The 14,145-nt window shown below is 34.2% G+C and overlaps 1 protein-coding gene across 1 annotated transcript; it reads left to right on the top strand.

The window, feature by feature from the left end:
* The first annotated feature begins 1,184 nt into the window (after positions 1–1,184).
* Positions 1,185–11,792, top strand: LOC131850417 (serine protease snake-like). Its single transcript, XM_059200629.1, has 6 exons — positions 1,185–1,437; positions 2,404–2,516; positions 5,491–5,634; positions 9,180–9,309; positions 10,151–10,282; positions 11,619–11,792. The coding sequence occupies exons 1-6, from the start codon at positions 1,279–1,281 to the stop codon at positions 11,790–11,792; spliced, it is 852 nt and encodes a 283-aa protein (XP_059056612.1). The 5' UTR covers positions 1,185–1,278.
* The last annotated feature ends 2,353 nt before the right edge of the window (positions 11,793–14,145 follow it).

Consider the following 14,145-nt stretch of genomic DNA (forward strand, 5'->3'; position numbering starts at 1 on the left):
CGGTATATTTGAATCCAACTCGGCAGGGCCGAACTTACTTACTTGGTTTCGTATATGAGGAGAATGTTCAAACATACTTATTCTCCCATACCAGTCCCATATCAGTATATTGATTGTCAATCAATCAGTTCTAACAATTAGTTATCTTGTAAATACATACATAATATACATATACACTATGACTGATTTCCTCTTATTAATTGTTTAACCAGTTGGTTATGTGTTCAATATTTTTTCTTTTTGAGTATTTAATTGAATTAGTGCTAATTGGTGGTTTGTATTCACACATTTAAACTTAAAAATGTAAAGTAATAATAAAATTATTTAAAAGAGCAACACGCAAGTTTCTTGCTCGTTCTTCTTGTGATGATACAGCTTTCCGAAAAAGCGGTACTTTTTATTTTAAAAAATGTAATGACTATTCAAAAGTGCTTCAATGTAAGTTTATTTGAATAAATGATTTTCTATTTGTATAGAAAACATGCAAACCGATACAAAAAATGATACTCATCAATACAAATGTTTGTACCGTACGAGGATAAGGTAACGAAGCCCATCCGACTGGTTATAGATTTAAATATCTACAAACTTTTTAAATATTCAAAAATAAGCGTAAGTCTGTATAAGCTATATTACTGTAAAGTTTAATCAGAATCCATTTAGTCATTTTTGGATGAAAGAGTGACAAACATCCATCCACACTCATACTTTCGCGTTTAAAATATTAATAAGATTATTTAGCTAGTATATAAATTCTCTATTTAAGAATACATGCTGTTTAAAAAAATCTGAATTCAAAATATCTTTATTCATGTAGGTCTATTACAGACTCTTATGATATGTCAAATCTACCGTCAGTTCGGAGTGATTTCGAGATGAGAAGAACTGACAAGAAACTCAGCTCGTATTCTTTTCAAATAAATGTTGTACATGTTTACAATAATACAGATTCATTTTTCAATTCAAATTTGGGACAATAAGGTTGGTCAGTCTATTCTCCCAATATATATACATATATAGTTTCGGGAAATATTGACTTAGCGTTTATAATATTAATAAGATAAGATTATTTAGCTCTCTCTCTCTCTCTCTCTCTCTCTCTCCTCGTAGCTATATATACCCTATGGTGGTGGGGTGATTTTTCCTTGTTTTTTCCGCCACTTTTCCCCAGACAATCGTCTTCAGAGACTTCGCTCTCCACCATGTCTCCAGCAATTACATCTTCCCACAACTTCCTTGGTTTGCATCTACCTCATTTAATTGTCTATTTCAGATTGTATGCTGTTTCAGAACATATTGACGTATCTATGCGAGGAAGCTGTGAAACAGACCAGATTGGATGAGTGGTTTAACAGTATTTTCTACGGACGGACAAAGAGTAATGGATATGATATAGACGGCGGTACAGATGCTAAATCCCTGGAATTTCCCTACACGGTATGTTCTATACACTACGCATTAATAGCATAATAAATAATAATAATCTGAGGACAATTCACACAGCGCCATCTAGACCCATGTTAAGCTAGCTGACGATTGTGTTATGAGTACTAGACAACTAATACAAATACATAGTTTTTTTTGTAAATCATCATCATCATCATCGCAGCCCGGAAGACGTCCACTGCTGGACATAGGCCTCCCCCAAAGATCTCCACGACGATCGGTCCTGCGCTGCTCGCATTCAATGCCTTCCAGCGATCTTGACCAGATCGTCGGTCCACTTTGCTGGAGGCCTTCCCAAGCTGCGTCTTCCGGTCCGCGGTCGCCACTCGAGGACTTTACTGCCCCAACGGCCATCTGTCCTACGAGCTATGTGTCCTGCCCATTGCCACTTCAGAGTCGCAATTTTTTGTACATACAATACATAGAAAACACCTAGACTGATACAAATAGTTATACTCATAAATACAATCATATATTTTTCATCGTCATTTTACTAAAGTATAATATGTACCAGCTGTGCCGGCAACTCTGACCGAGCGGAATTATCTTGGGTAATGACGAATTTACATAAAAACTTTGAATGTCATTTTGATTTTGTCTTTAATTTTGACTTCACTTAGACTTAGACTTATACTCTGATTTTACTTTGGTTTTGACTATGATTTTAATTTTAACTTTGATGACAACTTTTTTACCTTGATTTTGTCTTTAATTTTGACTTTGATTTTAACTTAGACTTTGACTTTGATGTTACTTAGGTTTTGTCCATGATTTTAATTTTGACCTTGATAACAACTTTGTTTTGCCCTGATTTTGACTTAAATTCTGACTTGATGATTCGAATACTTTTAATTACATACTTTAATTGTAACTATGATTTTGATCTTGATTTTAATTTTAACCTTGACCTTTACATTAACTATGATTTTGACTTCAATTCTGTTTAATTCTGTTTAGGCTTTACTCGGGTATGGTGATGATGCTGAGACTCGTGAGTGGTTGTGTGGTGGAGCGGTCATCAGCTCTTACTTCATACTCACCGCCGGACACTGCACCTACTCCAGAGACTTGTAAGAGACGATTTTTCTATGTTTACTTTAATATTATTTCTTGCAATTATCATAGACCCGCCTCTGTTAACTGACTTTCTATTGAAGCAGCTGACAACGTTACTCTAATATAATTAATATCTGAACATCATATTGAACATTCTATGATCTATATATAGAAATACAAAATGTTAATTGAAACTTAGATGAATGTCAATATTGTATTTAAGATAAAAAAATAATTGTATAATTAATTCACTGCCGGTGGAAAACTATTGTGGACATGTTCTAGGATGAACAATTACCAATTCTAATTGCTTTCCGAAAAAGAGACTTTGTCTTTGTTAGCAGTTTAAATCTGCAGTCAAATTACTTATATCACTATTTAAACAAAAAATTAATAGAATCATTTGTTATGTCACAATTTTTTTATATTCATTTGGAAAGCTGTTACCATGTAAACTGTTCTTTTGAATCATTGTATTGTTATTTTATTATAAGCCACTAAAGTGGCTATTTTACATTTTAGAAGATTTAGAAAGATACATTGTATCTTTTGTCAAATCAAAAATATATATATATAAAACTATTAGTGTTTATCAGATAAAAATGTAAAAACGTCACTATGACGATTTAAAATTATCTAAAAAATGTATGTAATACACTCTAACTTATTTGACACATACGCATATATACTCCTTTATTTATTGTTATAGTCTGTGGTCTTATTGTTAATATTTTTTATCTTTGATAATGTCTACTTTTATAAGGTAAGATTAACACAATACAATCTTATATACATTCAATTGTAACAAATATTGAATACCTTTAATTATAATCCTGTGTTACTTAATTTAATACTATTCAAAAAATAAAGTTTTTGTAAATGTAAACTTACAAGCACTTTTGAGTCATATTTTTATTTAAAATGAGATTCATCACACACAAGAAACTTGTGTGTTGCTCGTTCTTTTGATGTTTTTTTTTTTTCATATAAATAATTACAGTGTAACGATGCGACAATCAACATGGTAGATAAAAAACAAATTGTTATGATTTAAAATTTTTCAAAAGTGCTTAAATTAAGTTTATTTGAATAAATGATTTTCTTTTCTGGCAGATTTATAACAGACTCTATTTATTCTATTCTTTGGGAAACTACTCTGCCACCAAAATGTCAGGGAATTTACTCTCTGTATATATATAGGGAAAAATAAGGAAGCGTCAGTCATTTACCTTTATAGTTCTGCGGATTTCTTGGGCTTCTGGGTCTCGAACGTATCTTCGCTAGCTTTCCAGTTTCACAGTAGGTTTCACAGTTCTAATTTATTTTAATTCACAACACAATGCGCGCGCGTCAAGTCGCCGTACAGTCGGTTCAGTACTAGTTAGGGAGGGGAAGGGAACGCGCGGGAACAGAAAACTAACAGACTCTAATATAATATAATATCTATGCTTACGATGATACAGGGTAGATTTTGAACATTCTATGATACTTATATATAGAAATACAAAATCATTAATTCAAATAAACTTACATTGAAGCACTTTTAGATGAAGAATGGATAAGATAAAGAATGAATACATTAGAGGAAGTATAAAAGTGGCGCCGGTGTCGAAGAGGTTGAAGAGTAATCGTCTATCATGGTAAGGACATGTAATGCGTAGGAACGAGGATAATATTTTAAGAAAGGTGTTACATATGAATGTGGATGGTTATAAGGGCAGAGGAAGGCCGAAAAAGAGACAGATGGACTGTGTGAAAGATGATATGGTAAGAAAAGTATTTTTTAAATTTAATTGTTTAAATGTTTTAGTAATTGGAATGTCGAAAAACATATTACGACAAGAAACAACACAAATAAATGGGAGTCCAAAAGGAAGATATCAGATGATGATGAAAAATTTTCAAAAATATTGAATCTTTTGTGGACACTAGTTTTTTTATAATTTAACGTAAAATCGTTATATGGACATTGCCAGTTTCTTTGTTAATAATATTGCTGTCTCATCACTTTAATTTTTTTAAGATAATTAGAGCACAGGAACTTTTTAAAAGTTTTTGAGCTTTTTTAAATCATTGTATTGTTATTTTTTTTACATATAAATGAAATAATATATTATTTAAGCCCATTTGAATTTTGTTTTGTTAATAATACTGATAGTTTTTTTGTTAATTTCGCGCACTTATCAATATTGATCTGTATAAATCTGTATAAAGTTTGTTAAAATGAAGATAAAAATCTAATTTATGTATGATATTTAAATCTTTAAAACTAGTCGTCTCTTTTTAATAAATTAATTTTCCCAATTTTGTTTTTTTTAATAGATACAGTGATTCAAGAGGAAGGTTTATATATATATAATACATGCACTAAATATGTTATCCAAGCAAGTAGCAGACGTGGCAGTGATACGAGTGGGTTCGTGGAAGTTTATCAACAGATAAAATAAACTCATTAATTTAGTTTTTGTGGTATTATGTGATAAAATGTCAACATTGAAATCACCACACAAATATTTATTTAAAATTATGCCTAAAAAATACATTAAACAAATAGAAACAATCATTCACACTCTACTACTTATTTGACACATACGCATATATACTCCTTTATTTATTGTTATAGTCTGTGGTCAAATTGAGAATAGATTAATATTGTTTGTCTTTAATATTATTTGTCTATTTAACTATGGTAAAATTAATTGGGCCACGCAAAATAGTCTGCAGCACACTTACTTTATATGCATTACTATATTTCTCCCAATTCATATGATATCTCTTTAAATTATAACCCATGTGTTATCCTGATGTAAATCTGCAGTATATTATTTTTGTAAAGTTTACTAGAATCAATATTTATCAATATTTTCATGTTTAGTTTAACATTAGTACAAGTAAGAAAGAGTAACAAACATCCATCCATACTCACAAACTTTCGTGTTTATAATATTAACAACATTTTGACTAATAGCAAAACTTGAATGCTTCCAGTGGATCCGTAACTCAAGTGTCTGTCGGTTTATTGAGACGAAGTGAGCAGCTCCAATTCTATAAGATAAAGAACATCATACAGCATCCCGACTACCATCCACCATCCAAGTACAATGACATCGCACTGCTGAAGACTGAACAAAAGTAAGTTCTAGATTTACATTAGATACATACATTTGACGACCTCGGTGGTTTAGTTGTGTAGCATTCCGCTTCCGATGGTCGCGGGTTCTATTCTTCGCACGGTGCAAACATTTGTTTTTATGATGATATGATAGCGAGCGGCTTTTGTAGTGATTGCCGCATGCATCCTTATGTAAAGTGCGAATACTGTAACTACCATACAATAAATTTAAATAAGTAGCTATGACGAGGTCGAGTGGAATGAGTAGTCTTACTCACTGAAATGTCCAGACATGTGGCGGCGTGGTTGGCCGGGTCATTGGGGTCCCTAAAATATGGTCGAGCGCAGTGATGGCTGGCTCATCCGTCATACTCGGGAACGAGTGCTGCTTGAAGGGACTGGTCTGCTCTTATCACTACGACTGATTTAATCTTATTGTATATTTATATTTGACCCAAAAAATTAGTGCTGGTTGGTAGTTTGTATTCACACGTTTCGACTTGTAAAATGTGAACTTCAAGGATTGTTTAAAAGAGCAACACACAAGTTTCTTGTGATGAAACAGCTTTCCGAATAAGCGGTAGAGTTAAAAAAATTGTTGACTGTTCAAAAGAGCTTAAATTAAGTTTATTTGAATAAATGATATTCTATTCTATTTTATTCTATGATTGTTTTTATCGGTCCGGGTGTTCTCTATGTATAATATTATGTATGTATTTACGAAAAAAATATGTATCTATACATTCGTGTCAGGTAAGGTAGCTACAGCAGCCCCATTTATATGTGGCTGCTGTAGCTACCTTACCTTGTCTAGACGGCGCTGTGTGAATTGTCCTGACAAAAAAAAATAATGAATGATGAATGAGAATATTAAAAACAATGAGACTGATGAACGATGAATGAGAATGAAGAATGAGAATGAAGAATGAGAATGAAGAATGAGAATGATGAACGAGGATGATGAATGATATTGAAGAATGAGGATGAATGAATAAGACTGATGAATGAGAATGATGAATGAGAATGTTAAAAACATTGAGACTGATGAACGATGAATGAGAATGAAGAATGAGAATGAATAATGAGGCTGATGAATTAGAATGATGAATGAGAATGATGAACGAGGATGATGAATGATATTGAAGAATGAGGATGAATGAATAAGACTGATGAATGAGAATGCGGATAGAGAATGATGAATGAGAATGAACAAAGAGAATGATGAATGATAAATATGAAAGAGAATGATGAATGAGAATATTAAAAACAATGAGCGTATGAAGAATGAGAATGAAGAATAAGAATGATGAATGAGAATGACGAATGAGAATGATGAATGAGAATGACGAATGAGACTGATGAATGAAAATTATTAATGCGAATGATGAATGAGAATGATGAATGAGAATGAAGAATGAGAATGATGAATGAGAATGAGAATGAAGAATAAGAATGATGAATGAGAATGACGAATGAGAATGAAAAAAGACAATGTAGAATGAGTATGAAGATAAGAGAATGATGAATGAGACTGTATATTGATGATTAAGAATGATGTTTGAGAATTATGAATGAGACTGATGAATGAAAATGATGAATGAGAATGATGAACGAGACTGATGAAAGAGAATGAAGAAAAAGAATGAGAATGAAAAAACAGAATGATGAATGATTATGAATATAGAGAACGACGAATGAGACTGAAGAATGATGAATGAGAATATAGAATAAGAATGAGAATGAAGAATGAGAATGATGAATGAGAATGAAGAACGAGAATGATGAATGAGAATGAAGCATAAAAATGAGAATGAAGAAAGAGACTGATGATTGAAAATTATGAATGAGAATGATGAATTAGAATGATGAATGAGAATGAGAATGAAGAATAAATTAATATATATACGTTATATATGAAATGAAAAACAACATATTTATAATGTAAAGTAACAATGGGCGGCCTTATCGCTAAATAGCGATTTCTTCCAGACAACCTTAGCCAATTTACATATTATATACACATACATATAACTTTTTTATCTATGTATTTGTATAAGTTCTCTAGTATCCAGAACACAACCTTTAGCTAGTTTACCTTGGGACTAGATAGCGCTGTGTGTATTGTCCCGAGATTATTATTATTATATTATTATAGATTGATATGGCCAGGGCGAGTAGCTAGCAAGAAATAAAATATAACATATAAAGTTGTCAATAGGAGCTGCCTCAGCTGTTACTGTCAGCTCGGTGCACCTATACAGCGCTAGTTTTCAGGCAGCCCACATTACTCGTTCATCATCATCATCATCGCAGCCCGGAAGACGTCCACTGCTGGACATAGGCCTCCCCCAAAGATCTCCACGACGATCGGTCCTGCGCTGCTCGCATCCAATGCCTTCCAGCGATCATGACCAGATCATCGGTTCACCTTGCTGGAGGCCTTCCCACGCTGCGTCTTCCGATCCGTGGTCGCCACTCGAGGACTTTACTGCCCCAACGGCCATCTGTCCTACGAGCTATGTGCCCTGCCCATTGCCACTTCAGAGTCGCAATTTACTCATTATAAATTTTCACATTACTCATTATAAAAAACTAACATGCGGGTTTTTTAACTATATCTTTTGCGGGGTAATGATACTATGTTGTTGGTTGAGACGATGTATATTACAGATGGTAATAGAGTGACAATATGTACATAAAAATATTGATCTTATATACTAAATGACAATAGGAAAATGTAAGGTGGGGTGACACAGTTTAGACACGGCAGTGCTTAGTACACAATATTGGATTTGTCTTACTAGACATTATTAAATGCTATTATTATTTTGATGTATATATTTTTTCATTGGATTGATTGGGGCTGTTTAATGTCAGGTGCCTGTAGCACCTGTAACACTGCGACCTACATAGATCTATTGTGCTCGCCCTTTTTCAGAGTTCGCTACCTAGACCCGCCAGGGACAAGAATTGAAGGATATTCTTAGGAGCGATGGTTTTTATCTCCTCAGGATAGAGTGTAAACTTTCTAAAGGAGATATTTCGTTTATGCATGAGTGGGCTACAACCACATAGGATGTGTAGTGGCGTTTCCTCTTCAGTTTGGCGAAATCTGCAGATTTTTGTCGTGCATAGGCCTAGGTTTTCCATATGTTTGTTCAATTTGCAGTGTCCTGTGAGGGCCCTAGTCATCATGCATATGTTTTTTTACTAAATAGCAATAGTCTATTGGAGTATTTGCGCGAGTAGCCCGATATTTGGGCTTGTAACTATTTAATTGTATCCCATAATGTACATATACATATATTTGTGTACATATAATAATTAAATGTAATATTTTAGTTTTTTTCTGAATGGTTGAGGCTGCAATGATGGTCAATTAGGACAAACTGTGTTATATACCGATCGGAGTGTAAAAGTATGTATAATGTGTGTGTGTGTGTAGAGTAATACACTTGTGTGAAACCAAGTATGTGCAGTGTGTGTTGTTATTATTATTATTTTCACGATTGTCTCATTTTCTCAGCTTTTCCTGGGTTTTTACTTTATTATAATGTATTTACAGAATACAATACAACCTGAATGTACTGCCAGCATGTCTGCACAGTGGTTTCCCCGTGAGTGACGAGTACGCCACTGCCGTTGGCTGGGGTGCCCTCGGGTACATCCGAAAAAACGCTGATGTACTACAAAAGGTAAAAAAGAAATAAAAATAATCTTTATTCAAATAAACTCAATACAAGGACTTTTGAATAGTCATATTTTTTATTCTACTACTCATTCGGAACGCAGACTCAGCACAAGAACGAGTAAGAAATTTTGTATTTCTCTTTTGGATAGATGTTATTTTAAATAAGTAATTGCACAATAACAAGTTATACGATAATCAAGATAGAAATTAATACAACATAGAATATTTAAACAGCTTAATAATAAAAAAACAGAGGATCTATGGGGTATATCTACACTGGGGGACACCTATATAAATATACATTGTAAATAAACTGGCTTTAAAAAAAAAAGTAATTCAATTGAGTTTCTTGCCAGTTCTTCTCAATTGGATCTATATACCGAACTGGACGGTAGGGAAAAAATAAAATTATAATGTAAAAATTTGACGTTCATAAGCGGCTAAAATGTCCTACATGAATAAATGAATTTTGAATTTGAATCTGAAACCGCTACGAACTCATTCTAAGTGCAATCATCATGAATATTAAGTTTTATCTACAAAAAGATAAATACGGTACATACACCAAAATAACATATTTTACAATTTTTGTCTGTCTGTCTATTTGTTCCGGCTAATCTCTGAAATGGCTGGACCGATTATGACGGGACATTTATTATCAGGTAGCTGATGTAATCAGGAGTAACTTAGGCTACTTCTATTTTAGAGAAATAAAGTTAAATTCCACGCGGTCGAAATCTCGGGTACAACGTTTTTGTTTCACGTCTTAATATATACATTTTATTAGTTGATAATAAATTTATTTTTCTTTCTTCCTTTCTTTCTATTTCTGTTTCTTATTTCAGGTGAAATTACAGAAGTTTACGCGCGTTGAATGTTCGAAAGAGTACCCCACACAAAGACATCTAAAATTCGGGGTAAATTATACGACTCAGATTTGTTACGGAGACTACAAACAAAATAAGGATACGTGTCAGGTAAAATAATTTACCTAATAATAATAATAATAATAATCTCAGGACAATTCACACAGCGCCATCTGGACTCAAGTTAAGCTAACTAAAGCTTGTATTATGGGTACTAGACAACTGATAAAATACACAGATATTTGTTTTCGTAAAAAGATATTTTGTAAATAGAAAACATCCAGACCGATATAAACAATCATACATACATGATTCTGCATTCCGAATGAGCGGTAGAATGAAAAAACTTGACTATTCAAAAGTGTTTATATTAAGTTTATTTGAATAAAGATTATTTCTATTTCTATTTGTATTTCTACTCATGAATACAAATGTTTGTACCGTGCGAGGAATGGAACGAGCGACCATCGGAAGTAAAGCGGTGCGGTAGACTGCTAGACCATCGAGGTCGTCGTCTATGCATAATAATTTTTTTTTTCTTCATTCTCCCCAATATTACAATACTACGAAACGTTTTTTTTTTTTTTGTGAATGATAATGAAATGGTACACCCGCCTGCGCTAACGGTTTACGCTGGCGGGGCACCAGTGGAGGATGATAAGCTGAGCATGAGGTCAGGTCAGTTAGCCCATCGTGACAAATTCACCAGGAGTTTAACACGATGGTTTCCAGGGGGAACCGCGTGGAGGTCGACCTGACATGGTACATTGCTAGCAATGGGGTTATCAATCCACATTACTAACAATCCCCTTCCCCCAACGAGGGAGTGTTCTTGCAGCAACTATTTGCTACATTTACGCCTAAATATTGGATAAAAAAAGGATAAAATCAGTGATGAACGAACTGGCGGGGGGGGCAAGTCATTCCAAATTTTTGCTGCAGCATACTTAAAACAACCCCTAGTTCTTGTGAGCGTTTGAGAGGTGTTTTTTTTTGATAGATACAATTTTTGTTCACGTTCAAGAACAAAAATTGTATCTATCAAAAAAAAAATATCCGTTGTGTAGTACCCATTACACAAGTTCTGCTTAGTTTTGGACTAGATGGCGCTGTGTTAAATGTCCTGGGTTGTTATCATATAATATATGATAATTAATGTTGCCTCGTTCAAAATTTTCAGCTTTATCATCATTATATAGTATAAAACAAAGTCGCTGTCCATGTCTGTCCGTCCCTATGTTTGCTTAAAGCTATAAAACTACGCAACGGATTTTGAAGTGGTTTCTTTTAATAGATAGAGTGATTCGAGAGGAAGGTTTATATGTATAATACATGTACATCTGGGTGATGTCGGGGCGAGTCTAGTAAACTATAAGTGTGAGAAATTTCACACTCCCGTAAAAAGGGGCACAAAACTTTTGTTTCACGTATGTTTTTTTAAATGCAGGGTGACAGCGGTGGACCTCTGATCGCGGAGCATTCGAAGTTCCCTTGTCTACAGAGCATTGTGGGGATCACGTCGTTTGGAAAGCCGTGCGGCATGGGCGGACGGCCTGGTATATACACTCGAGTCGCGCCCTACGTTCCCTGGATCGAGAGTATTGTCTGGCCGTGTGATTAAACCATGTTAACAAAGTCCAAACTGTCATTATGACGGCCTCGGAGGACTAGAGGATTACCGATGGTCGCGGCTTCGATTCCTCTTACCGTGCAAACATTTTGTATCCAGTTTTAAATTTGATGCGGTCATTATTTATACGTATAATTAATCAATATAATTGTTGGCGACATTTATTCCTCATTTTTTATAGATATTTCTATTTTAAACCATATATTTTTTAATAACAATTTTTGACATATATTTTTTATTATATTGTTTTGCTACATTGTGTCATATACGCTACCACTAAATACATCTATAAGTTTAGTAAGTAATTTTATTTATATTACCCTATTTCACTGCCGTTGCCAGCCGTAATGGCCTCGCGAGCCTGCGGTCATTGCTCCACTAGTAATTGAGGAACTAAAACCCGAACACGCGTTAACATTTTTGCTAACCGAACATCCGGAAATGCCATCTCCGATCGTAGCGAATCACGATCATTTCGGTCGTTGGGTTCGGTTGGTTAGAGCAACCGCTCGTGCACATCATTGTGCTAAAATATTTCGGTCGCTTTTGAAATAACCTCCAAATTCAAAATTAAAGAGTGCTGCCTCTAAGGTCTCCTTCAAAGTTTTGAAACCTCTTTCGGCCACAGAAATCTTGGAGGAATCATTTAAACGCGAATTCTTGAGTCTTACAAGGGTGTTCCCCCAACTAATCCGAAAGGCACCGTTTATTTTGACCAACCACACACATTTATTTAAAATCAAATTTGGTAGAATAGAGTGACCACCAGCATACGATGTTGCAAAAGCAAATAGTGTAATCAGTGTTCGAAACTTAATCCGTGATTATGATTGTTTGTATCGATCTAATTGTATATTATGTGTGGCGATTCTACGGATAGCGCGCGGCAACACCGTTGGCGAATGACGTTAGGAGACGAAAAATAACAAGCCTGTGAGATTAAGACCTAATCGTTTCTGTTCTGATACGTTTATATATTTTATATATTATAATTAAACCATGCAATTATTGTAACTAACGCAAGAATATATGTACATAACCACCACTGGACTCGTTATTTCATTTATCTCCACCTGTCGCTGCCCGTACCAGACGAACACAAACATTTTTACATATATTTTTTATATACAATTTTTGACATATATTTTTTATTAAATTGTGACTAAATACATCTATAAGTTTATAAGTAATTTTATTTAATACGCAACCAATAATAATATGTAAAATGTATTTACTTATTTTGTATCCAAAAAAACATCTTTATTCATATCTATTATTGACAAGAAACTCACCTCGTATTCTTTTCAAATAATTGTTGTACATGTTTACAATACACACTGTTGATTGTGTTAAAGCTGCTTTCTGTTTGCTTTGGGAGTAGTAGAAATTTTGTACTTAAATTTAAATGAAACGACGTTGTGCGGTTGCTGTGTTAATGTGTCCAGGGTTACTGCGGTTTAGACCAACCACACACATTTATTTATCAGTAGTCTAGTACCCATAACACAAGCAAATAGTGTAATCTACTTAATCCGTGATTATGATTGTTTGTATCGATCTAATTGTATATTATGTGTGGCGATTCTACGGATAGCGCGCGGCAACACCGTTGCCTAGCAACGTTATGAGATGAAAAATAACAAGCCTATCAGATTGGGACCTAATCGTTTCTGTTCTGATACGTTTATATATTTTATATATTATAATTAAACCATGCAATTATTGTAACTAACGCAAGAATATAGATGGCGCTGTGTTAATTGTCCATCTGGGTGTATTTACAAAAGAATATATCTATATATTCATATCAGTAGTCTAGTACCCATAACACAAGCTCTACTTACCGTGGGACTAGATGGCGCTGTGTTAATTGTCCAGGGTTATTTATTTATTTATATCAGTAGTCTAGTACCCATAACACAAGCTCTACTTACCGTGGGACTAGATGGCGCAGTGTTAATTGTCCCGGGTTATTTATTTATTTATATCAGTTGTCTAGTACCCATAACACATGCTCTACTTACCGTGGGACTAGATGGCGCTGTGTTAATTGTCCAGGGTTATTTATATCAGTTGTCTAGTACCCATAACACATGCTCTACTTACCGTGGGACTAGATGGCGCTGTGTTAATTGTCCAGGGTTATTTATATCAGTTGTCTAGTACCCATAACACATGCTCTACTTACCGTGGGACTAGATGGCGCTGTGTTAATTGTCCAGGGTTATTTATATCAGTTGTCTAGTACCCATAACACATGCTCTACTTACCGTGGGACTAGATGGCGCAGTGTTAGTTGTCCAGGGTTATTTATTTATTTATATCAGTTGTCTAGTACGCATAA

The sequence above is a fragment of the Achroia grisella genome, unplaced genomic scaffold, assembly GCF_030625045.1.
Source record: "Achroia grisella isolate CSIRO2021 unplaced genomic scaffold, CSIRO_AGI_Agris_v1 utg768, whole genome shotgun sequence".
In the NCBI taxonomy this organism is placed as follows: Eukaryota; Metazoa; Arthropoda; class Insecta; order Lepidoptera; family Pyralidae; genus Achroia; species Achroia grisella.